This window comes from Peromyscus californicus, unplaced genomic scaffold (genome assembly GCF_007827085.1).
Source record: "Peromyscus californicus insignis strain IS unplaced genomic scaffold, ASM782708v3 Scaffold_5__1_contigs__length_169319896, whole genome shotgun sequence".
Lineage (NCBI taxonomy): Eukaryota > Metazoa > Chordata > Mammalia > Rodentia > Cricetidae > Peromyscus > Peromyscus californicus.
In genome coordinates, this window is record NW_026294573.1 from 76,556,687 (window position 1) to 76,582,212 (window position 25,526).

At 37.6% G+C, this 25,526-nt stretch overlaps 1 protein-coding gene and 1 pseudogene across 5 annotated transcripts in view; one reads left to right on the forward strand and one right to left on the reverse strand.

The window, feature by feature from the left end:
• The window catches only part of Kdm4c (lysine demethylase 4C), a 206,503-nt gene that overhangs the window by 134,118 nt on the left and 46,859 nt on the right, over window positions 1-25,526 (reverse strand). For all 5 annotated transcript variants that reach the window (XR_008213975.1, XR_008213976.1, XM_052718457.1 and 2 more), the window contains 3 exons: window positions 21,314-21,507; window positions 16,339-16,388; window positions 1,927-2,030 (listed from right to left, as the gene is read on the reverse strand). Coding sequence is in view for 3 of the 5 variants with exons in the window: in XM_052718457.1 (XP_052574417.1) it covers window positions 1,927-2,030; window positions 16,339-16,388; window positions 21,314-21,507 (348 nt within the window). In the remaining 2 variants the exon portion in view is untranslated. The remainder of the gene's footprint in view (window positions 1-1,926; window positions 2,031-16,338; window positions 16,389-21,313; window positions 21,508-25,526) is intronic.
• LOC128097758 (ubiquitin-conjugating enzyme E2 D4-like) lies at window positions 11,202-11,922 on the forward strand (annotated as a pseudogene).

The following is a 25,526-nucleotide window of genomic DNA, read 5'->3' on the forward strand; positions in this document are numbered from 1 at the left end:
AGAAAACATCCTATAAATAGAATGTTACTCAGCTATGAAGAAAAACATAATTGTGAAATTCACAGAAAAATGGGTGGAACTATAAATAATCATTCTGAGTGTGGTAACGCAAACCCAAAAAATACCAACACATGTTCATTTTTACAAGTGGGTGCTAAATGCTGCTTTGAATCTTTCAATATTTGTTTAAATTGGAGTACTCAAAGAAGATAGGAGCCTAGTAACAGTCATGGGAGGAGAGTGGATTTCAAGAGACAGAAAACAGAACATAGGTGTTTGAAGAGGAAAAGAGGAGTAACAGTATGAAACATTAAATGAGATAGATGGATGGGATATCAGGGTAGAGAAATTGAGTATAGGTGAGATAATTAATATTAAATAACTTTTTAAATGGTATATTGTGACTTAGTATCTAGAAGCTTCCAGAAATAGATGTATATATGAAGAGTTTGAATGGAATTACACTATAATTAATGAGGCGACAATGTCTCCTCTAGATAAAATGATACTATCAAGTAAAAAGCCCAGTATCAAATAGGTGTTATCTCTGTTTGAGTTGTTGGTCAATAAGATATCCTAGACATTTGCCCCAAACATTACAGCTATTGCCATTGCTCATGATTGCCCTCTACAATTTGATGTAGACACCACATACTTGACTCACAAACATGGAAAAAATCATGCTGGTACTGACATGGAAGCGTCTTCATCCATACTGGCTAGCTTCCATAGCACTAAAAGGTTATATGAACACTACTAAGAAAAAAAAGTCATCAACAGTCTTACCCAGCTTTGAACCCTGAGAGATACAACACTGGGCTGGCAAGACAAACTCATTTGTGTAGTAGTGTTATTGTTATAGTAGCAACCAAGCACTACCTGCTTGGATTTAGAGTTCACCCCACAGGATGAAAGGTAGGCCTGGTACCATTAACTGGGTGCAAACTTCTTGCTTGGCTAGGTCATAGGCCCCAGGGGAAGACCTATCAGAATTATTCTGATAAGTGGACATAATGATAAACTGCTCCCCTGAACAGTTCTTTGCTTTATACCCATTGATTAGTGCATTTCTCAACCTTTAGTCAGTAGACATTGATCAATACTGAGATCTACAAGTGGCCGGTGTGCAAAGACTAAGACACCATGGAATGTTCAGCACTAAATAGAGTGTCTATATCACAGCCCTTCCCCACAAGGCTTGAAAACCATTCTGGAAGTGGGGACAGAAAGATAAGAGCTGGAGAAAGTAGGTATCTACAGAAAGTCAGTATTTGCCAGACATGATAGCACCATGATTCACACATGAACTCAAAGCAGTTATGATTATATACACAAAAACTCGACAAGATCAAACAAGCCATAATCTCAGTATGGATGAAGAAGATCTCAGATCAAGAAGTCCCACCCTAGCTGAGGAGCTACTGGCAACTGGTATCTGGTGATGAATGGACAATCAGTTCTTTTTCAATGTGTGGCCCTTGAGAAGCTATCCATCTTCCAGTACATGATCCTACACCCATGCAGATATATAACTCACTAAGTAGACTGTGAGGTTTTGTTTTGTTTTGTTTTTTTTTTTAAAAAAGCACATTAGGTTTGGAGGGAAAAAATGGTTGCGGGGGGACAAGCTCTGGATGGGAGGGAACAGTGAGTGGATTTTATCAAAACATATTATATTTATGTATGAAATTCTCTAATAATAAAAAAATTAAATATACATAAACTCTAGTAAATATATTTTAAAATGAAATAATCAGTTAGGACTTAAATTAATTATTGATGTTATAGAACATGACCTTAAATTTCTCTTCATCTATCATAAGTGTTATTTAATAATCCAAGACATAGTTCTGCACTTTAAATTCATCCTAAATACAAATACCACAAAATGAAAAATCTACTTGTGAAAGCCTAACAAGGACAAACCTTGTCAAAGGGAATGCCATACTTCTTCAGCACTGAGGGGGAAATCAGTGTCATCTTGTGGCGGAGAAATGCATCACAGCCTTGGGAGCTGCTGGGGAAAAAGCCTAAAGATGAACAGTAAATAACAGGTCAGTTAAAATAAGATTTCATATAGTTTTTAAAATATACTTGCGTTCTAATGTTCTGACAACTCTTACTAAAAATCAACTCAAGTCATAATCCTTTAAAAGTGATATATATTTATGTCAAAAAGCTAATCTTTTCAAAATATTTACCAAGAATTACTTTTATAAATGTAAAATTGTTTAAACTTTAAGAAAAAAATTCAATTAGATACATATTTGAACTCCAGTTGCCCAATACAGTAAAGAGCCTTACTATTCAAGCAATAACTGAGAGTAAGAATGCATTTACCAGACAAATCATTCATTGGTGATTCTGAAGAACTATCCACTGGAGAACTAATCATTCTGAAAGCATTTGCTCCCAAAAGCCCAACAAACAGTACACACCAAACAGTCCCCATCATTCTTTGTATCCTTCAAATTAACTTCATACTAACCACTACTAACCTATAGTAGTCTATAACTATGCTTGACAACAATGAATTAAATATTTCAAAATCACATGAAGAAATGATATATCTCTTAAATGACAGATTTCCTCTTTCTGAGCATGGTATAAGCGTTTGGAGATGTCAGACTATACAATATAAACATTCATAATTACTATATATCAAGTAGAAATATTATTTTAGGGGCTGGGGAGAGGGTTAAACTGTTAACAGCACTTGCTGGTCTAGCAGAGGACCCAGGTTTGGTTCCCAGCACCCACATAGTGGCTTACAACCTTCTGTAACTCAAGTTCTAAGGGATCTGATGCCCTCTTCTGACCTTCAGAGTACTAAGAATATATATGGCACATACACATACAACATATAAGCAAGCAAACACTCAAACTAATAAATAAAATAAAAAACTTGATTTTTAAAAATCCCTTCTTAGTCAACATAAACAAAATGCTTGGAAACTTGCCTTACCAGCATATGTGGGGAACTGATTTTGGAGAGGTCTTAAGAGAGGAAAGCTAAACATTCAGGAAATCTTTTATTCAACAGTATATTCTGTGGTGATATTATGTCCCCAAATATATTGTACACCCTAATAAACTTATCTAGGGTCAAAGAACAGAACAGCCACTAAATCAGACACAGAGGCCAGAAAATAGTGGCACACACACCTTTAATCCTAGCATTCTGGAGGCAGAGATCCTTCTGGATCTCTGTGAGTTCAAAGCCACACAGAAATAGCCAGGCATGGTGACACACACCTTTAATCCCAGGAAGTGATGGCAGGAAGCAGAAAGGTATATAAGGTATGAGGACCAGGAACTAGAACCTTTTTAAGCTTTCAGCTTTTAGCAGCAGTTCAGCTGAGATCCATTCAGATGAGGGAGGACTCAGAGGCTTCCAGTTTGAGGAAAGAGGATCAGTTGAGAAATAGGCAAGATGAGGTTGGATGTGGCTTATTCTGTTTCTCTGATCTTTCAGCATTCACCCCAATAACTGGCTCCAGGTTTGTTTTTATTAATAAGACCTTTTAAGATTTGTGCTACAATATTTAAACATACATTCAATAATGTATTATTATGCTTTAGGTCATGGCTGATTTTCTCCATCACTGCCCTCAATCTTGCTAAGGCATACTCTCATTACTTTGGTAATACAAGGGAAAGGAAAATGAAAACTGGCATGTTTGATGTCCTGTTCAGCCCTTTCTCTCTCAAAGGTTAAGCAATCTCACCAAAGAAAGCAGAAAACAAGTTACACTGAGGAGAAACACAAGAGATATATGATAATAAAAGAGGACAGATCCAGAGGAAACAAGAAGACACCAGGAATGATGCATATACAGAGGGAGGTAGCAAAGGTACCATGTGACCACATTGTCTAAAATGAAGGGAAGACTTGCCAGCATATTACTTATCTAGCGAGCCCTGTAGCTCTCTCTACACACAAACTCAGAGTAGTCTACTTTGATGAAAAACTCATTAGTACTCATCCAATTAATTGCAAAAAAATTCACAGTGTTTCAATTTTGTGTTAGATTGCATTCACAGCTATCCTCAGCTGTGAGCCACAAGCTGTAGATAAGTGTTTAATCCTGAACCATCTTATCCCTGTAGAATAATTTCCCAGAAATTTTTTAAGTAATTTAAAAATTTGCTTATGCTTCAGTGGGGAGTAAGGCCATAGCCCATATATAGGAAGGGAGCGGGGGAGAGAGGGAATGGATGGCCACAGAGATGGGCAGACAGAGGGCTGGGGTGGGGGTGGAGGGTTGGGGGTTGGGGGGGGGGGGGGGGGAGAGAGTGGAAGCAAACAGCCAGGAGAGAAACAAGAGAATTTAAGTAACAACTTGGTAGAAAAAAGTACATTTGGTGGCTAGACAGTTGACTCAGCAGTTAAATGCCTACACTGTTCTTTCAAGAGTCCAGTTCTTAGCACCATGCTAGGAGGCCCACAACCACCTGTAACTCTAGCTCCAGGAAATCTGTTGGCCTCTTCTGTTTTCCAGGGTCACCTTCACTGACTTGCACACACCCTACACATATACAGACATACATTTGCATAATTAATTTTTTTAATAATCTATTTTCTAAAGTATATTCTGGGTAAGCATCTGCACCTGTTTAAAAGCAGGAAAGGGAAGGGGGAGAGAAAGAGGAGTTTACAAAATCAAGTCTCTGTGGAGACATTGGGAACTACTACTATTCTCCACAAGACTAACACAAATAAAGACATAACTTTTCCCTATGGGGTCATTTCACAGCAGCCTACCATGATTAATAATCATAAAATGTAAACACAAAATAAAACTTTAGTGAGCACAGAGAAAATGCTGCACCAATGTAATGATTAAGTCTACACAGTAAGATGCTCTAAGTCTTACCTTCAGAGAGGGCAAGGCACCCAACTCTGGGTGATCTCCAAATTCAAACCCATGCAAAAATTTTAATAATACAGTTCAAATAGATCTATCAGGCTTTCCAAATCTGTAACATTGTGCTACACTATATGAATTAAATTTTAAATTAAAATCACTGAAGAAAGAAGAGTCTATTAATTTGCTTTTGAATTGGATTTGTAATCAGGACATGAACAACAGGGAAACATGTCAAAATTTAACTTAAATTGGAAAACCACTGAAGGAAGGTAATGTGCAGTATGTTACGAATTTCACATTGGTTGAGAAATTATATTTACAGGATGTTATCAGAAATATATTTAACCACATCTTGGAAATCATCTTAGAGCCAGCACAAATTGAGTACAAGGCATGGGTCTTAAAATGAATTTTATCTCAAAATACTTACAGGGCTACATAGCTCATACTCTCACTTCATAGGTTACGAAAACAATTTATTTGATACATAACCACACTACTGCTCAAAACAAAAACAATATCCAAAAGAGTGAGGTCTGGCTTTCATAAACAATATTAAGGTCTGTCAAAGTCAATAAAAAGCAAAAAAAAAAAAAAAAAATTTAAGATCTCACCAAAAAAGATAACAGTAGAGTAAAACTCCACTTAAAAACATCAGTCACCAAATGGACTTCTGCAAATAAGTTCATCAAATATGTCTTTCTGAGTCCATCTTAAATTCTTTACTCTCCTTATGTATTTGACAGTAATTCATTTATAAGAAATGTTCTCTGAAAGTTCCCATGATTTAATGTTACTATTGGAACATTCTATAACATTTACTTATTTGTCAAATCAAACATTAATGGGAGCAGTAATTGTTTCATAATCCTCAGAGGAAGAAGTTTCAAGAAGGTCTTTAGTAATACTTCAATACTGTGGCCACAGAACACCTCATATATTTGGGCACCAACACCATACCACAAGTAGAAAAACACGAAAGATAATCCTGCCACATCTTCCTAATACCTTGGCTTTTGTAGAGTTACATCACTTGGTTTGATTTCATTTAGAAACTAAAATATATAAAACCTGCATTAGTGTTGAAAGTGACAAAATTCTCTCCCATTTGGTACAGATGTGAAGAAAAGGTACTTGAGAGGCATCCTACCTGAGGTGAAAACCGTCCTGCAAAACTCTGTATAAATAATAGTAAACATCCTTTCACCAGAATTTTTGGAGGTTGTTTGTCTTATAATGCTTTGGCTGGGCACTATTTTTTTTTTCTTTCTTTTCTTTTTACACCTACTTTAGGACAAAAGGGCCAGCCAAAGAAGCCCACCCTGACTCTGAAAACAGAGACAGTGAAAGAAACACACTCTGACCCTGAAAACAGAGACAGTGAAAGAAACATACTTTGGCCCTGAAATCAGAACCAAAGAAACACAACCCTGACCCTGAAATCGGAGCAAAAAAACACACACTTTGGCCCTGAAACCAGAGCCAGTGAAAGAAACACACCGTGGCCCTGAAACTAGAGCTAAAAAAGGCCAGTGAAAGAAACACACTTTGACCCTGAAACCAGAGCCAAATCTGCCCCTGACCAACTGAGCACAAAATCAACCAATCTCTGGGCACGAAATCTAGCCAATCTGAACCTGTCCAAGCTCAAGGGCATTGAAATCTGACCAATTCCCACCCTGAAAATCTTCTCCCTGGAAAGACCCCACCCCTAAGAAGCCCTATATAATTAATCCCTGTGCCTGTCCAATTGGCAGCTGCCCTTCTCCACGCTGCCAGAGGCAGTCACTCTCTTGAAAGAGTTTTCACCAGAGCAGAGCAGAATCTCTGCTGGGAAACTTCCCTACCGGAGCAAGGCAGAAGTAACAACTTTTTGCTGGAGCCTGAGCAGATTGCTACATTTCTGTAGAGGTTTCTCCCTTAGCAGAAGAAGTAACAACTTGGGCTGGAGCTGAGAACAAACAGACATCTCAGCTGGGAAACTCCCTTAGCAGAGAATAGCAGTGTTCAGCTGTATTGGCTCTCTTTAGGAGAGAAGCAGGATTACCACACCCTGCAGGGAGGCCATCTCCCAACAGAACTGTTTCAGGTGTAGCCCGATTTCCAGACAAGTCAGGATACCTTTCTCTCCACAGCTGTAGGTATGGCCTGATTTCCCAACAAGTCGGGATACCTTTCCCTCCACAGCTGTAGGTATCCAGGATACCATCCTTTCACAGCTGTAGGAATAGCCTGACTTCCCAACAAGTCAGGATACCTTTCTCCTCACAGCTGTAAGGGATACCTTCCCTTCAAAGCTGTAGGTATATATAGCCTGACTTCCTGACAAGTCAGGATACCCTTCCCTCAAGAGCTGTAACACTTGCAGGTATTGCCTGACTTCTGACAATCGGGATATCTTTCCCTCGGGAGCTGTAACACTGCACTTACAGGTCTTTTGCTGATAAGATATAGTTTCTTGTGTTGTGTTTTATGGGATTTCTGTGCACGTGAATGTGTGTGCATCTATATGTGTTTTTCTCCTAGTAGTTAGTTTGGTTTGCCCTATTCCAGTTTGCTTTCATCCTATTTGATTTTATATTACTTTACTGTATTTTTAGATGCCTACTTATATTGTAATGAAGGAGAGAAAGAAGGGGTGTGGATTTAGGTGAGTGGGAGTCAGGGGGGAATCTTGGAGGAGTTGGGAGATGGGAACCATAATCAGAAAATATTATATGGAAAAGATCTACTTTCAATTAAAAAGGAATTAAAGTCATTAAAAGTCACACATTGTTTTAATCCTTGTGCATGGATATTCAGAAAAGATGCATGCATAGAGATAGAGGGAAAACCATAACCTAGATTCCAGAGAGGAATTACACAGGTAAGGAATAGGGAATGGCTTCTTCCTGTGTAATGGTTGCCTTTTGGAAACATTTTGGGGAATATATTACCTAAATAATCCCAAGATATTATAGAAAGGGTAGAGCCATAGGAACAGAAATCAGATCAGAAACGGTAGCAACTCTGGGTAGGAATTAAATGCAGGAAGATATGAAAATAGTGGTGATTTTTTTTTCACTGAATACATTTGCCAAAACTCACTGGAGTGTGAAGGGAATTTATCCAATAAATCTGACCAAAAATATTTATCAGTATTTTTAAAATTGTTTTAGAAAAGAAGCAAATGCAAAAGTAATATCCCTTCTTTCAGATGAAGTTTTCCATGTTGTCAACTAGGTTATGTTTTGTAAAATATTCGTTATTACTAAGAAATTCTCTTTAAATTAGATCTCATATAACTCAAGTACATAGATATGATAATGCTTTAAACAACCAAAATTTTTAAGTTTGGAGGGAAGTTTACAATCCAAAGGGTAATAATATTTAATAGGCACAATAAACACTACTGTATGGATTTCCCAATTTTTATTAACCACTTAGGGATAAAGAGAAAACAAAAGAAAGGAAAATAGGAGAAAGGAATTGGGAGGTCAAAGGTATAGATCTATTTCTGCATTAGGAAAACTCTTTGATAAAGATCATTTATTTTGAATATAATTGAAATTTACCAAAGTATGTGTCATAGTTTGAATGTAATTGGCTCCCATAATCTCACAGGGAGGGGCATTATTAGGAGGTGTGGCTCTGTTGGAGTGGATATGACCTTGTTGAAGAAAGTGTGTCACTGTGGGGGTCAGCTATGAGGTTTCCTATGCTCAGGACACCACCCAGTGTGTCAGTCGACTTCCTATTGCCTGCAATGTAGGACTCTTAGCTACTAACCCAGCACCACGCCTGCCTGCATGCTGTCATGCTCCCCATCATAATGGACTGAACCCCTGAAACTGTAAGTGAGCCACCCCAAGTAAATGTTTCCTTTATAATAAGAGTTGCCATGGTCATGGTGCCTCTTCACAACAATAGAAATCCTAACTAAAATAGTATTTTTGACACAGTTTAATAACTTCTATATATTTACATCATTGATATAAGCCTTACAAAATGTAAATAAATGCCAAGAGCCCAACAGTTTCTTCATTGAACTGTTGGAGCCCACTAGGTTTCCTGGTGGCTGTACCCAGCAGGACTGCATAAGAGGTTGATTGGACTATGGGCCTGAGTAGCAGGTGTTTGGAAGGGTCTATCTACACTTGTCTGTACCTAGCTAGGGGGAGGTCCTTTGCCCCTTCCCTTGGCATTGTTATAAACAGCCCTTTGGAATAAAGAAAGCTATGGGCCAGTGGATAAGGACAGAGGCCCACCCGAGGCTATCCTGCGTTTCTCTCTGTTTCTCTCCCCTCTTTATTTCTAACTAAGTCTCTTATCCCTCATTCCTCAAGAGTCCCTGGGATAAATAAATGTGGGGGCTGGTCCCCCACAGTGAACAATACTGGTAAAACTGACTCCTACATGTTACCTTATGAAATCAACTCAAAATGAACACAATACCTAAATTCAACACCTTAAATTTTGAAATTATTCCAAGAAAATATCTCAAGACAATGACATAAACAATGTTTTTTAAGGTGAGGTCTCAAAGGTTCAGGAGGAAAAAAACAAATGGAATTACATCAAACTATCAAGCTTCTACACAGCAAAAGAAGCAAGCAACAGAGAGAGAAGATCTGTCTAACATTCAACATTCAACTGGTTACTATCCAGAATATATAAGGAACTCAACAGGGAAAAAAAAATTAAGATAAAAGTCAAATGAAATAAATATACATGTCTCAAGACAGACACAAAAATAAAAAAAGAACTACCATATATAGAAATCTACTTCTAAATAGATATAAATCCATATACTAAAGAAACAATCCACACTCCAGTGTTCAATGGGGCACTTTTCACTACTGAGAAGAAATGGAAACAAACAGAAGTTATCAATTAACTGATAAATGGATAAGGACAACATGGAATATGTACAATGAAATATTATTCAGCCATGAAAAATTATTGCAATATATCAAGTTATCATACTAAACTCTCAAAATATGTAAGCATAATGTGGCAATAAAGGAAAAATGAACTAGGTGTAATGTTACCACAATAATCCCAGCACTGGGGAGGCTAAGACAAAAGGATCATCACAAGTTTCAGGCCAACTTGGAATACACAGTGAGTTATAGGCTAGGCTGGACTGTAGAGTGAAAGCTCTGTCCCCAAATAAAAACTTAACCAATAAATAAATGACAATAAATTAAAAGATGGGAAAAATATAGCTCTGATACATAAGGAAAAGAACAAAAGAAGAAACTATGAGATGCTGTGTGGTGTCTCATGTCTATAATCCCAATACTTGACAGGCTTAGGCAGGAGGGTCAGGTCACCATCTACAACACAGCAAGTTTAAGGTAAAACTTTGTGTCCAAAAATTATTTCAATTTTAAAAAAAATAAATAAATATTGCAACTTTAGGAAATAATTTCAGAGACAGATGAAATTCTTAGCAATATTTCCTTATGGGGACCACTAAGATGGTTCAACAGGTTAAGATACTTGCCACCAAGCCACACAACTTCAGTTCAATCCCTGGAACCCAAGTTCTGGAGAGAAATGACTTCTAGAGCTTTCCCTATGACCTCCATGAAATTCACACACATACATACAAACAGAAACACTAATAAACTGTTTGCTTAACATTTCCTTATGAAGTAATGAGCTACTGTATGTGAAAAGAAATCTAGACATTAGAGACTCAAACTTCTCTGGATTTCTTCCATCTACCCAAACCACTGCTGAGAAAGGAGTACCAGGCAGAGTTCACAGTGACCTTCGGATGAAGGATAATACTTCTCTAAGAAGTGCCTTGTTATTTATCTCCTGAAAAGAGTACCTTTTATAAGTGAAAAGTTTTTTGTTTACCTGAGACAGGGTCTCATGTAGCCCAGGCTGTCTTCAAACTAACTGTGTAGGGAAGGATGGCATCAGACTTCTAATCCCTTTCTCTCTCTTCCCAGTGCTCTTGTAGGTGTGCACACCATGCCGTTTTACCAGTTCTTAGAGACTGGACTCAAGGCAAGCACTCTACCAACTGAGCTGCATCTCTAGCCCCAGTGATTCTTCTTTTCAATATCAAATTGGCTAGCAGAAACTTCCACCTAACTTTTAAGTTCTGTAGGTTATTCTTACATGGATTATTTTTGCATTTCAGAGACTACCTAGTTGTAAATCTCTTTTCTCTCCCTGACATGTGACAGATCTCATATGTGTACATATGATCACAATTCTTTAAGAAATAATGAGAATCGACGCGCAGTCCACCGCTTCCTTCGTGCAGCGCTGCGGCCCAGGCGGCCGCCTCAGGCAACCCCACAGGGCCGGCCGGGCCCGAGCAGCGGGAGCATGGCGCTGAAACGGATCCAGAAGTAAATGACTGACTTACAGGGGGATCCTCCTGGCTCAGTGTTCTGCAGGACCTGTAGGTGATGACTTGTTCCACTGGCAGGCCACCATCATGGGCCCGAATGACAGTCCTTACCAAGGAGGTGTTTTTTTCCTGACCATCCACTTCCCTACAGATTATCCTTTCAAGCCCCCAAAGGTTGCTTTCACTACCAAAATCTATCACCCCAATATCAACAGCAATAGCAGCATCTGCCTGGACATCCTGAGGTCACAGTGGTCTCCAGGACTGACTGTGTCCAAAGTTCTCTTATCCATCTGCTCTCTGCTCTGCGACCCCAACCCTGATGACCCTCTGGTGCCAGAAATAGCCCACACCTACAAGGCCGACAGAGAGAAATAAAACAGACTAGCAAGAGAATGGACACAGAAATATGCTATGTAAGTGCCTCGAAGGCTCCATGGGAGACAGTATCCAAGAGAAGCTGCCAGGCAGAGTGGCGTTCCTGTGAAGCTCTGAGCTATTGGCTAAGGCACTCACAGAACATCCTCCGTTCACACACGTTTCAGCCATTCATTCACTCTCTGGCTGCAGCATGTTGGTGGTGCCACTTTCAGCCATTGTGGCCTTGACAGTACCACACCTTTGATGCCAAATCAGCAACCATCGTTATGATCTGCAGTCTTCCTGTTACACTAGAATTGGTCTATGCCCCAGCTTTTCTGCTTGTCTCTGGGGAATCAAGCCATGCATGCCTCCCCTACTTGTCCTCAAATGGTGCACTAGTCACTATGGCACTATAGGGGGTCTGGTCTGCTCCCTAACCACATGCCCTTTGCCTTTAGAACACGGGGCAGTCCTGAGGGCCCAGGGCAGAGTGGGTTTTCCTCATACTGTCTGCCACAGAACCATGTCCTCAGGAGTCTGAGTGCATCCTGGAGGCTCCTGGGAATTGGAACAGCATCATGAAAGTGTTTCTGCTCTCTTCCACCACCATCCTCTGTAGTGCTATATGCTGCGTTTCTCTCCTCACACCAGACAGCAACTGGGAAACATCAGGTTCTATAAAGCATGTAACTCCCCAAGAAAGAAGATGACATTATCAACGTGGAGAGATTGAGGTTGTGCTTTTGTATGTGGTGAGGCTTTCCCCCACTCTTCTCCCACTGGGAACTTAACAGGAAGTTCAAGTATAAGTCATTCACAGATGGGAACATAAGGAAGGAGAGGGACTTTAAATGCAAATAAAAAATGAAATTCCCTCAGGGGGAAAAAAAAAAGAAAAGACATAATGAGAATCAAACAGGTACAAAGATAACTAGATGATTTTTCTGGCTTAAGTCCTATCCTAATTATATGCTCAAAATCACAGAAATCTTCATTTCCTTTGATAATTCCTCTCTGATAACTAATAATCTCTTTCTAGATTATTTCTTCCTAAATCTACTGTGAACAAATATGATTATCAAAAAAAGCACTATTAGCTGGGTGTAGTGATGTATACCTTTGAAGTCCACATTTATGAGGCCAAGGAAGTGGGTATATCTGAGTTTGAACTGGTCTATGTAGTGAGACCCAGTATCCAAAAGGGGGTAAGGATCAAAATACAATTACACATAGTAAGTTCATTAATAAGAAATTATGGGGAGAGTGAGGATTAGGGATTGTTCCACTACTCTTAACATGTCCCAGCTACTTATTAGACACAAATAAATTCAAGCTGATAGATCACAAACTGCTCTCCACAAAAAGGCATGAAGATAGGTCTATCACTGGACTACTTCTTTTTAAAAGACTTATTTTATTTCTATATATAAATATAAATATGAATATATATGAACATTTTGCCTGCATGTGTGTGCCCAGTACCCAAGGAGGTCAGAAGATGGTGTTGGATTTCCTGGAATGGAGTTAGAGAAAATTTGTGAACCACAATGTGGGTCTGGAACTCAGGTACCTCTGAAAGAGCAGCAAGTTCTCTTAACCACTAAGCCATCTCTCCAGCACAAACTTCATCTTTTTGTTTTTTAAATGTTTACAGAACCCCTTAAGATTGACTGTTTATAATTAGGGCTATTTATTTATTAATTTTTCAAAGTCAGAAAATTTAAAATGACATTTTTAGACCATCAATAAATGAATGCTTAAGGGAATAATATTTATCACTTTGAAATAATAAAAGTACATCATCCTAATTCAAAGGGAAAGATATGAACACAGGTAATTTTCAAATCTGTTCATTATCAAAATGACTTGCTGCTCATATTACAGCTACGCTTCTCTCCTGACAGCACTGCAAGGACCAAGCCAAGGTTCTTATGAATGACTTCTCAAAAAATGACAAATTTTGGATATAATTTCAGGAAAGAGAGGGGATGGCTGCTTGTATTCCAGCCATAGAACTTTACTCTCCAGCAAAGAGATGTCTACAAATCAGGGCAAAAGAGTCTACTCCCTGGGCTTCAAGATTGCTAACAGGCCTAAAGTGCACATACATACTCACATATATGTCTATCTGTAACTCATGTGCTCATTTATTAGTCCTTCCTAATAATTACTCTTCTGCCCTCCTTTGTTGAATACTTTGCCCTCCTTTTGTAAATAAGGTGGTAGCTAGATGCAGCTGCTGAAACCTATGATACCAACTACTCAGTAGGCTGAGACAGAAGGATCTCCTAAGTGTAGGACATAGAGGTCAGCATGGGAAACACAGTACTAACCTGTCAAACAAAATAAACAAATAATTGAGTAAATGCAAACTTATAAGTCTTAATTGAAAAGTAACTACCTGTTCAAACAGTAAGTAAGGTGACAGACTATGTACTATCACAGGTAAACAAAAGAATCCACTCCCTGGTAGTCACTCACATTCCCAAACTTGCTGTACATCATTCTAAATCATGTATCTTTTCTCAATAATTAAAATTTCCACCAGTGCAACCAAGTCATTCTCAATATTTTTAACTAACAGTATTTTATTCACAATAAGAGACAAATGGAATATACACTTTCATTAAAAAAAAATGACATTTCCAATTTACTTCAATCTGAATTAATTTAATATAACAGCAAAATCATTGTCCTTTTTCTATAACAAGTGAGACTAAGATGTGGATATTTTAAAAACTGAAAATCATTTGATCTGTCATTTTTTATTAAACCTTATACTCCATTATCTTTCAGATTTGAAATTTAACTATATCAAACCAAACAGTGGAAAGAATGCAGTGGCATTACAAGTGAATATAACAAGCAGACAATTGTATACTTTTATTATACCCATGTCCATATAATATTAGATATAATAAGGGTGTTGCATAAATTAGAAAGCAATGACTAGGGAGGTAGTTCATCAGGAAAAGTGCTTGTTATACAAGTATCAAGACCAAAGTTCTGATCCCCAGAACCCATGTATGTCGATCAAGTGTTGCAGCCACTCTATATAAGTGATTCCTGAGTAAGCTAGCTAGCTAGGCTACAAATAGAGGAGGTCTGGGCTCAAGTGAAAGACCCTACCTAAATATATAAGGTGGAAAGCAATTGAGGAAAAGTCTCTCAAAACCAACCTCTCGTGCATACAAATGTTCCCATACTTAAGCCAACACAGACACACACACACACACACACACACACACACACACACATACACACAATATTAAAAAATGAGAAAGTAACTGAAAGGCAAATTCAAATTCCTGGCTAAGTTAAATACAGGCCTAATAGCTTTCAGATAAAATATTAATAGGTGTCACAATCAATCAAGATTTTATTAGAAATCAAAAATAGATACACTCATGCATAAAAGGTGACTGTTATGATTATGGTATACAGACAAAATAATGGAAAATATCTCTATCTGCTTTTTATTTTATGTATCAGATGTTGCCTTAATCTAGACAGTGTATAATGTTCTATCATATGTACTGCATTGCTTTATCATTGTAATTATCTGGCTAGTATCTGGTCAATTGACACAAATCCTTCACTGTCTTATAGGACTTTTTCATTTGTTTCCTTTCTCAAAATGATATTCTAAAACAGTTTTAGTTTCACATTCTTGTTCATTCATCAAGTTTTTTGCCCTTACTGATTAAAAAACTGCTCCTTTATCTCCCTGAGATATAATCTATCATAGTTTACATGAGTTTGAGTATAATCCCACACCATGAAGCTGATATTAGCTCCTTTTTAAGTTCTTTGGTGATGAGGTTAATACAAATGTTGAAATAGTTATTATAGAGAAAAGAATAGCTCAACATTTAGTTTCAGCACAAAGTACATTGCCTTATACATTCTGAATTTATGATACTCATCTTATAAATCTCTGCTCTAATCTGTTATGCAGAACAGTATTCAACCACTTCAGTATTCATGAAAATAGTCCCTAAGTTCAAGCTCGTAATTAAAATGCTATCATTACTGTAATAATAAAATACATTTAAAAAAAAACAAAAACACTGTGGCTGCCGAAATTACAACACTGTTTCTTACAAAGTTGATCCTGTACTATTGCTTCTAACAGTTTCCTATAATTTGGATTAGGGAGAAAAGCTGTAGGTGCCATTAATAATTTCTGTTCAAACGGTCAAGCCAATGAGTTTTTTCAATGTCTTAGATTCATTTTTAAGTGAAAGTAGTTAACATGGACGGGAAATGTCCTTTGTCATATTAATAAAAGGCAAACCTAACATAACAATAAAACATATATAATGCCTGAGGAGAAGTGGTCTGCTCACTCAAGAGTGAGTCCTGGAAAAAGGCAGAATGCTTGCTACCAGCTATCACTCAAATTCAACTCTACTTGCTAGTACAAATAGTTTATGACCAGCTGGCATCTTTGGTGGACTAGAAAACAAGATAAAGTTCAACATTCTTTAAGAAAGAGTTAGGAATAGTCAAAATTGATTAAAATTCTAACTTCCCAATAAAATATTAAGCAGTCAGCTAAAACCCTTATGAAGACTATGTAACAGAAGAAACATCACAAATTAATATGAAAATAAATAATATTGTTCAATTAGGGCAACATTTAAAAGCCAGTTTGAAGAGAACATACATTAAACAAACATAGTAAATAAACTGCTGAACTACCTCAAAACAGAGCATATAAGGTAAAAAATTGAAAGCAAGTTTTACCTTGGGCTAATCTTTCAAGTCGCTTCCCATGCTCTGGAGGTATAGCATACCTAAAATATTAAGAATAAATAAGAAAATGTATGTTTATAATATTTTAGATAGTATCTGAAGGATATTTATTCTGAACACCTTCACTTACAAAAATTTAACACTAAATTGCACTTAGATGAACTGACTAGGAAACAAGAAATCATAAAAGCCTATACCTTAGACAAAGAATGGAAGAAAATAAATATAAATAACCCACTTAAAAGTCCAAGATCAACTGTAATTTAAACTTTAGTGAACAAAGGTTCAAGACTAGTAACCCTCATCTAAGCTGAGAGACCATCCACTAATCACAATGTACTGTACATATTTCTGGGCAGAGACTTTTGTTTGTTTGTAGGCTGGTAAGTTTTGACATTGTTTCAAAAAATATTGGTTGCTATCGTTTTGTAATTTTTTTATTATACTTATTGTGTGTGCATGTGTATGAATGCACATGTGCATGCACATGTGTACCATGTGTGCATGTGAAGGTCAGAGGACAATGTTCAGGAGTTGGTTCTCTCCTACCAAGTTAGTTTCTAGGGATCAAACTCAGATTTTCAGACTTGGTGGCAAGCACCTTTGGTTGTTGTCTTCTAAATGTAGCTTTTATTTTATTTATTTCATAATTATATAACTTTAAAAATCCTGATTACAAGCTTTCTACCCTAAAGAACAGAAATATTCATCTAAATTTCCTAGTGCAGTCGCTCTTAACCTTTCTAATGCTTCAACCATTTTAATACAGTTCCTCATGTAGTGGTGACCTCCAACCATAACATTTTCCTCATGGGTTTATACCAGGAATGCATTCATAGAAGATAAAAAGAACTGCAGGTGTGACCCATTCAAAGTGATCAACTCTTCATAACACCTACAAATGTATACACACACACATACACACACACACACACACACACACACACACACACTATGGGTATATTATGTCTGTGCAAAATGAGCTGGCTGTGGAAAGATATTTATACACCCATATCCCTTTAAACAATTGGCAAGATTAAATTCTCACAATTTCAAATTTAATCATCATTTCACAGAAAAGGCAACTATACCCATTTGTTGAAAAAAGAAGAAAGGGGAAAGTTAATATTGGTCTATACCAAATCTGATCCTTAATTTACTTCTGGTACATGAATCACTCTTATTAGATATTCTGCTGCCACCCTACCTGGGTGACCTTATTAGCCAATCTTCTAAACATCTGAGTGCACTACTATGGAGAATGATCTGTCTAATTGGGACTGTTTTTCTTTTTAGATTTAGGACAATGTCTTGCTCTATTTCTGAAATCTCTAAAAGACACAACTCCAATTACAATTACAATTACAATTATAAATGAATTCAAATTCCTATGATTATGACTGGGTAGCGTGGCAAATGCATTTAATCCCAGCACTCAGGAGGCAGAGGCAAGTGGATCTCTCTGTGTTTGAGGCCAGACTGGTCTACAGAGGTAGCTCCTAGATAGCCAAGGATGCACAAAGAAACCCTGTCATGAAAAACAAAACAAAATTCCTATAATTAATAAAACATTGCTACAGTTCAACATTCTCTAAAATTATTTACAGTAGTTTCAATGTAAATGACCCACATAATTTCATAGGGAGTGAAACTATTAGGAGGTGTGGCCTTGTTGAAGTAGGTGTGGTCTTTTTGGAGGAAGCATGTCACTTTGGTGGGGAGAGCTTTAAGGGCTTCTATGCTCAAGATAACGCCCATTATCACAGTTCACTTCCTGTTGCCTTCTGATCAAGATGTACCCAGCACCTTGTCTGCCTGCATGCCACAACGCTCCTTGTCATGATGATAATGGACTGATCCTCTGAAAGTGTGAGCCACCCCAATTAAATGTTTTCTATATAAGAGTTGCCATGGTCTCTTCACAGTAATAGAAACCCTAACTAAGACAGAAATTGGTACTAGGGATTGGGGTATTGCTGTGATAGATGACCATGTTTTTTAGGAAAGCAGTGGAATGCTTCAAGCACTGATTAATGGGCAATATTAACAGGATCATGGAACACAATGGTGCTGAGAATGATATGAACTGTGGGGTTTCAGAGAAGATGTTATTATATAGCCTACAGATTATTGTGATATTTTTGGCGAAGAATGCGGCTGCCCTTGTCTGAAGAGTTTGCCTAAAGTTAAAGTAAAAAGTTTTAGATTAATTCCCTTGTCAGAGGAAATCTCAAAACAGCCTAGTATAGATTCTGTCTTGTGATTATTAATTGTCAACTATGATGAAGATTTATAATGAAAAGGAGCAAGGTGAGCAAATAAAAATACAAAATGTACAGATAGAGAAAAAGGGCACTAGGAAGTAGAACAGAGCTAAATTTTGTGTTCAAGAAGATAAACAGATTAAGAAATGGAATAAAGGGAGTGGTGACCTCAGGGCAAAACCCTACGCAACTAAATTTCTAACTTGTAAAAAGGATTTAAAGAAAAACTTAAGAGCTGGGTATGTTGGTGCATACCTTTAATCCCAGCACTCAAGAGGCAGAATTTGGCTGATCTCTGAGTTTGAGGTCAGTCTGGTCTACAAACCAAGTTTAAGGACAGCTAAGCTTAGGCAGTGGAGGTAAAAATCAAAAATAGAAAGCTGGTAAAGATGTAATTGAACAAGGGGACCATGTTCCAGCCCCAGAAAGCCACAGAACTTGGCAGCTTCAGCCACATGGTTCTGAATTTAGAGTTAAGTATAAAAGAAACAGGCTATGGAATTTGTCTCCAATAAGGAAAGCCATTGAGGCCAGGCATATGTCAGGGTTGTCCCTAAATGGAGGCCTAAAGAGGCCACTGCATGAAGCTGTGAAGTTGAAGCCTTGATTGCCTTGGAGAACCCAAGATGTTAGACATGCCAGAGTTGTGGGATACCTGCCCAAGAAAGCTGATAACAGGGAGTGCAACCAGCCCAAGAGAAAGAAGTGTGCTGCAGTCAACAAAGCTGAATGGAGCTGGGAGATCTGAGGAGTGTTTTGACATCAGACATGAAGATGCAGAGTTTAGAGTTTGCCCAGCTGATTTTCGGTCTTGCTTTAGTCCATTATTTCCTCACTATGCTCCCTTCCCTCTGTTTTGGGATGGTGATGCATATCCTGTGCCATTATATGTTGGAAGTATGTGATCTGTGTTTTGATTTTGATTTACAATTAAAAGATTGTATAAATCTCAGAAGAGACTTTGAACTTTGGGCTTTAAAATACTGTTGGGACTGTGACAGACTGTGGCAACTTTTGAAGTCGGACTAAATGCATTTTGCACTGTTACAAGCTTATGGGGACTAGAAAATGGAATGTGGTAGTTTGAATGTAACTGGCCTCCAAAATCTCAGAGAGTGGAACTATTAGGAGGTGTGGCCTTGTTGAAGTAGGTGTGGCCTTGTTAGAAGAAGTATGTCACTGTGGAGGCGGGCTTTGAGGTCTCCTATGCTCAAGATACTGCCCAGTCCACTTACCACTGCCTTCTGATCAAGATGTACCCAGCACCATATCTACCTGCATATCACCATGCTCACCATGACAATGACAATGAACTGAACCTCTGAAAATGTAAGTGAGCCACCCCAATTAAATGATTTCCTTAAAAGAGTTATTATTGTCATGGTGTCTCTTCACAACAATAGAAATCCTAACTAAGACATCATTAAAGTGTAAAAATTTCCTTCCAGCCATTGTCCACAAAGAAAAAATGAAATATTGCCTAAGCAAAGCTAAATCTTCATATTGATAGTAACCCTCTGGTAACATTCAGCAAAGTACAAGGTAACAATGAATTCTGGAAGACATTTTCACTGCCCTGCTATAAAAACTATTGACAACAGCTATGCTTACATGAAAAAAAATGTGTCTCCCTAAGGAGGAACACTGATTAGATATTATGGGTACAATTGCCTTTAAAGTTATCAGTGATTAGATATTGCATAGCACATTTTCATTTTATATCAGTATCTTTACTAATTCTAAATTTTTTCTTACTTTTAAGATCAAGGGAACAGCATCCCTTCTAAGCAATACTTTGTGTTATTTACTTTAAAAAAAAAATGGAAATTTTATTTGAAATACTTTGAGGCTTTTCTTGTTTATGATGATGTTAGCTGTGGTTTTTCCTGTATATTCTCTTCATTATGTTGAGAGACATCCCCTGTACCTCTATTTTCTGCAGAACTTTAATCATAAAGAGATGATAGATTTTGTTTGAGGCCTTTACTACATTTAATGAGATGATCATGTGGTTTCTAACATTTACTCTATGTGTGCGAGGCAGAAATGATCACTGGAAGTCTATGGCCCATGTAATTTGTATAGTAAGTTCAGGCCAGCCAGGATCTATAGCAAAAGTACATATCAAACCAGTTTGGAAGCTCACACTTGTAATCCCAGTACTCAGACAACTAAAATAGGAGGATTACTATGAGTTCAGGGCCACCCTGAGGTGAGAAATGAGACCCCATCTTAATAAATATATACACCATATATCAACTCAAGTGTGTTGCCATTCTTACCAATACTATTTCCTATAAAGTGCTAATAGGCCCCCTGTCCTGGCACACACACACCAAACGAGGCTGTCACTAAGAGGAAGCTGAACCAACAGATCAAGATTCTTAAATCTCTATATATCCAAGAAGTCAAGTTTTTAATGACTGTCTCACACATAACCTCTAACAAATGCTCAAAGAAGTAAAGGTGCTTCACAAAGTATTTGACATGAAGATTATATTAATTCATAGCACACAAAATGCCCACAGGAAACCACTGGACTTAAAAGTTTCTACTCAAAAACATGAAAAGAAAAAAAATGATTATATGATTACAGTCCCAAAGTTCCTTACACTCTATCAAAGAAGTAATTCTCTTCAATAATGCACAACACTCAATGCCTCATAACTCTAAAGGATGTAAATATTAAACAAGTGACTTACCAAGACTTAGGCTCCCCAAAGTGGAGATAATTAATACTGTAGAGATCCATGTCTTCAGTGTGCCATGCAAATGTCGTTTTCCACATTCCAAAATAGAGATAAGGGGTATTTACACCCTCAATAGAAATACCACACTCTTCTTCAACCACATCCAAGACTGTATTTAGGCGAGCTATATTCCATTCATCCACACCCTAGATAGAGTCAAAACAGGGAGAGCGCAAAATCAATGTTAATAAATGAAAAACAGCATTTATTAATCAAATAGCCATTTGTCAGGTACTAAACTGTTATGTTTTATTTCTTCTTTTTTTTTTTTTTTTTTTTTTTTTGAGACAGGGTTTCTCTGTGTAGCTTTGCGCCTTTCCTGGAACTCACTTGGTAGCCCAGGCTGGCCTTGAACTCACAGAGATCCGCCTGGCTCTGCCTCCCAAGTGCTGGGATTAAAGGCGTGCTCCACCACCGCCTGGCATGTTTTATTTCTTAAAAATGGAAAACAAGCCGGGCAGTGGTGGCGCACGCCTTTAATCCCAGCACTCAGGAGGCAAAGGCAGGTGGATCTTTGTGAGTTCGAGGCCAGCCTAGTCTACAGAGCAAGATCCAGGAAAAGGCACAAAGCTACACAGAGAAACCCTGTCTCAAAAAACCAAAAAAAAAAAAAAAAAAAAGGAAAACATAGCACTTATTCAAAAGTAACAGGCAAATATTCATTAAAATTATTCCAAAATTACTATAAACATATTGCGTTTCTATATAATTATCAGGGTAAAATTACATCCAATAACTGCATGATTCTCAAGGAAAATTAAAGGTAAGGATGTACTTCCTACTTGGTGCTACCCAAGAAAGAAAAATAACCATCTTTAAAGCAGATAACTTGGGATATGATGCTAATATTTGGCATGTACTTAATCTGGGAGCTGAAGCTTTTGTTTGTTTCTTGTTTGCACATTAGTTATGAGGGCCTATCTTAGAAAATCAAAGCAAAAGCTATCTTCTGACAGCCCTCCCCCAGTCATGTCCATTTTACTGTAGTATGTGATCCACTGTGTCCTACAAATTTTATGCTATTGGAAAAATTCACGTTTTTCCAAACCATAGACCCTGTGCTCAGAGTAGTCCTCAATAAATAATAACAGCATATACATACTGCCAAGAAAATTTAAATACATAATTTCATCTGTAAATAACTCATCTAAATTCTGATAAAATTGCTGGAATAGTTAAGTTTTGTTTAACCCCAGATAGTTGGTGGTATGGGAGAGAAATGGTTATAATTATTAGCATAAAAGTAAAAGGGATTTTGTTGTGTTATTGGTTGTTTCTTTTTGTTAAAAGTGGCTGGAACGGTAGTAAATACCTATAGTTTTGGAACCTTGGGAACTAGAGCCAGGAGGAGAAAAGACTTCAGCTCAGCTCCATAGCTAATTTAAGGCCAGCTCAGGCTACATTAAGACCTTGTCTCCAAAAAATAAGAGTACTAAAAATGTTAAAGAAGTAGGAAAAGATTCTGATTTTAAGAGAATTACCAATCAATCATTAATTTACTATAATTTACAGCTGTTTAGGATGTTTGAGTAAACTATATTGTCTTCCCTACATACTTTCCTCATAGTTAAATTCTAATATTCAAAATTGGGCACATTCTTTTAGATTTACAGGGCATCTATAATGCTGTTAAATCCATTTCAACCTCCACATATTGCTATAACAGAGGGGCATTAAATCTTCTATGTGAACTAAAAAGGCTCTCTCTAATACATATCACAGTGGCCTTACAGATGACCACTAATATCATTTCCCTTTTACAGTAAAAACCTTTAGGGTTGTTTCTGTTTTTATTTTAATCTTTAAATAATTGTAATAATTTAATTAATAAACTAATTCCATTTTCTAACACTTTGGGGTAAGGAAAAATATTGATGAAGCAGTAAAAAAAGAAGTCATTCAAACATCTTAGTTTACTAAATAATTCTCCTCCTGTCTACAACTGAAGCTCTATTTTAGCCCATCTTCAGTTCTTTTTGACTTCGCCAACTCACTGAACCTCTCTCTTCGAGGGACCCACAGCTGCCAGACTAGGCTGAAACTCATGTAGGGGAATTAGATCCTCCTTCATGTCCTCCATTCTGGTCTCCCCAAACTTATTTTTAGTCCTGCTGCCACCTGCTAGCCTGAGCCCCACCTCCCAGACCACCTACATTCCCCTGGGACTTGGCCCCAGGACACCCCAAGTTCTTCCTATAGTGTCACCTTTAAGCCCTTTTTTCTAGCTCATCTTTTGTGACTACTTGATGACCTGCAAAACAGCTCTCTATCATGGACCCCACAAGCACCACCCTTGGCTACAACATCATCATTCCGACAAACTGGCTGCCTACAGAATGGCAAAATATTTTTACCAACTACATCTCCAGTAGAGGTCTAATACGCAAAATACATAAGATCAGATGCGAGAGACCATTTCCAAGACTTCTGATACAGTAGTACCTTTGTAGCTGGAGATCCTCTGTAAATTAGATTCTCATGACTCTGAGAGCAAGTGTTATGAGATTACGCATTGAGAGTTGACAAACAGAATACTGCAAGACTATGGGGGAGGGGTGGAATAGCTGAATCAGATCTAAACAACATTCAGCAAATCGGTAATCTGGTCGAAACCAAAGTATATAAAATGCAACATTCACATAAATGCCAAAGGCTACATAGGGATAATAAGAGAATTTACAAAGAGATGCCCAGAAAAGTTCAGAGGTGTGACCCTATCTACAACTCCATCTAGGAACTACGGACATCCAAAACTACCCACACATCAGGACAGCATCAGTAATCCAAACAGCCAAAGTTAGATCCAGTAAGAAGAGCATGACCCATCACAGAAGCCCCCCCCCCCCACCACCACCACAGAAGCAAGGAGAAAGCCAAGTATACTGAAGCCAAAAATCAGGCAGGCAGGCTAGTCAGTTTCCTTAAATTGCATCCCCTCCAGGCTCTCTCCTCCTCTGTATTTACCCCCTGTGTTTAATACCCCAATATCATTTTATCAAGCCACCTCAGGCTCATTCTATTCTTGCTCTATATTACCTTTTCTTTCTTCTCTCTTTTTTGTTTTGTTTTTTACTTTTTTCTGTCTCCTTGTTGTTTCCTTTTGCTTTTTACTCTCCCAACAAACTTCCCCTGTCCCACAGCCCCTGAAAAATGGGACAGTCCTACACTATCAGATAGCATATCTTTACTTCTCGACAGTCTGTCATTAGTCAAACATCTCCCATCCTGTGATATCTGCTGCAATCCCTTTGCCTATTTATTTCTTCCTCCTCTGTTTGGTTTCTATCATCCCAAAGCTAATCACTAGTCCTACTAGTGCTTTTTCCTTCTTTGTCTTTTGTTCTTATTTCCATTCATGCTCATAATAATTAATATATTAGTACACACAGAACTACCAGTGTCCCTTTAGTCCATGAAGTGATTAGTGCTTAAGGGGTGACTTTGTATAATCCAATATGACTCCATTTCATAACGAATCTACCCATGAATAATGACTGTTGTTGCAGAGAAGAGCTATGAATAGACCTGAATGGCCTGATACACGTCTAACAGAAGAAAACAATATCAAAAAGCTACTACAACCTAATTCCCACATTACAAATACTGTAAAGGGGGGGGGCTAAACTAACTCCTGGTCTGCTGTGCAAGTCCCATTACAAAACACAGTTAACACAAAAAACAAGGCTGCAGGTAGACTCCTCTAAATTCTATCAATTCCAGAGCAATGTCCTCTGATAAAAGATCAGACAAAATTCTACACAAACAAGTCAAAACAATGATAAGTATGTTTATAGAAATGGAGGATGATATGAATAAATTACAAGGGAATAAAGACAACTAAATAAAACAGGGAAGCCAACACAGGATATGAGAATGGAATTCAATAAAGGCAAGTATTGAAGAAACGTCAAATGAAATGATGGTGGAAATAAAAAATTCAGTAAAGTCAAATGAAAACTTTTTAATAGAAAATAGATAAATTGGTACGCTGAAAGAAAACAATAAATTTTTAAAAACATGAACAGAACAGGGAAACTTTTTGAGACATTCTTGATAGCACACTTGCCTAGCATGTATAAAGTCCTAGGTCCAATCCTCAGAAATTTGAAGTGGAAGAAAGGAAAAACACAAAATCAATGAATTACAGGCATGAAACTAAGAAGAG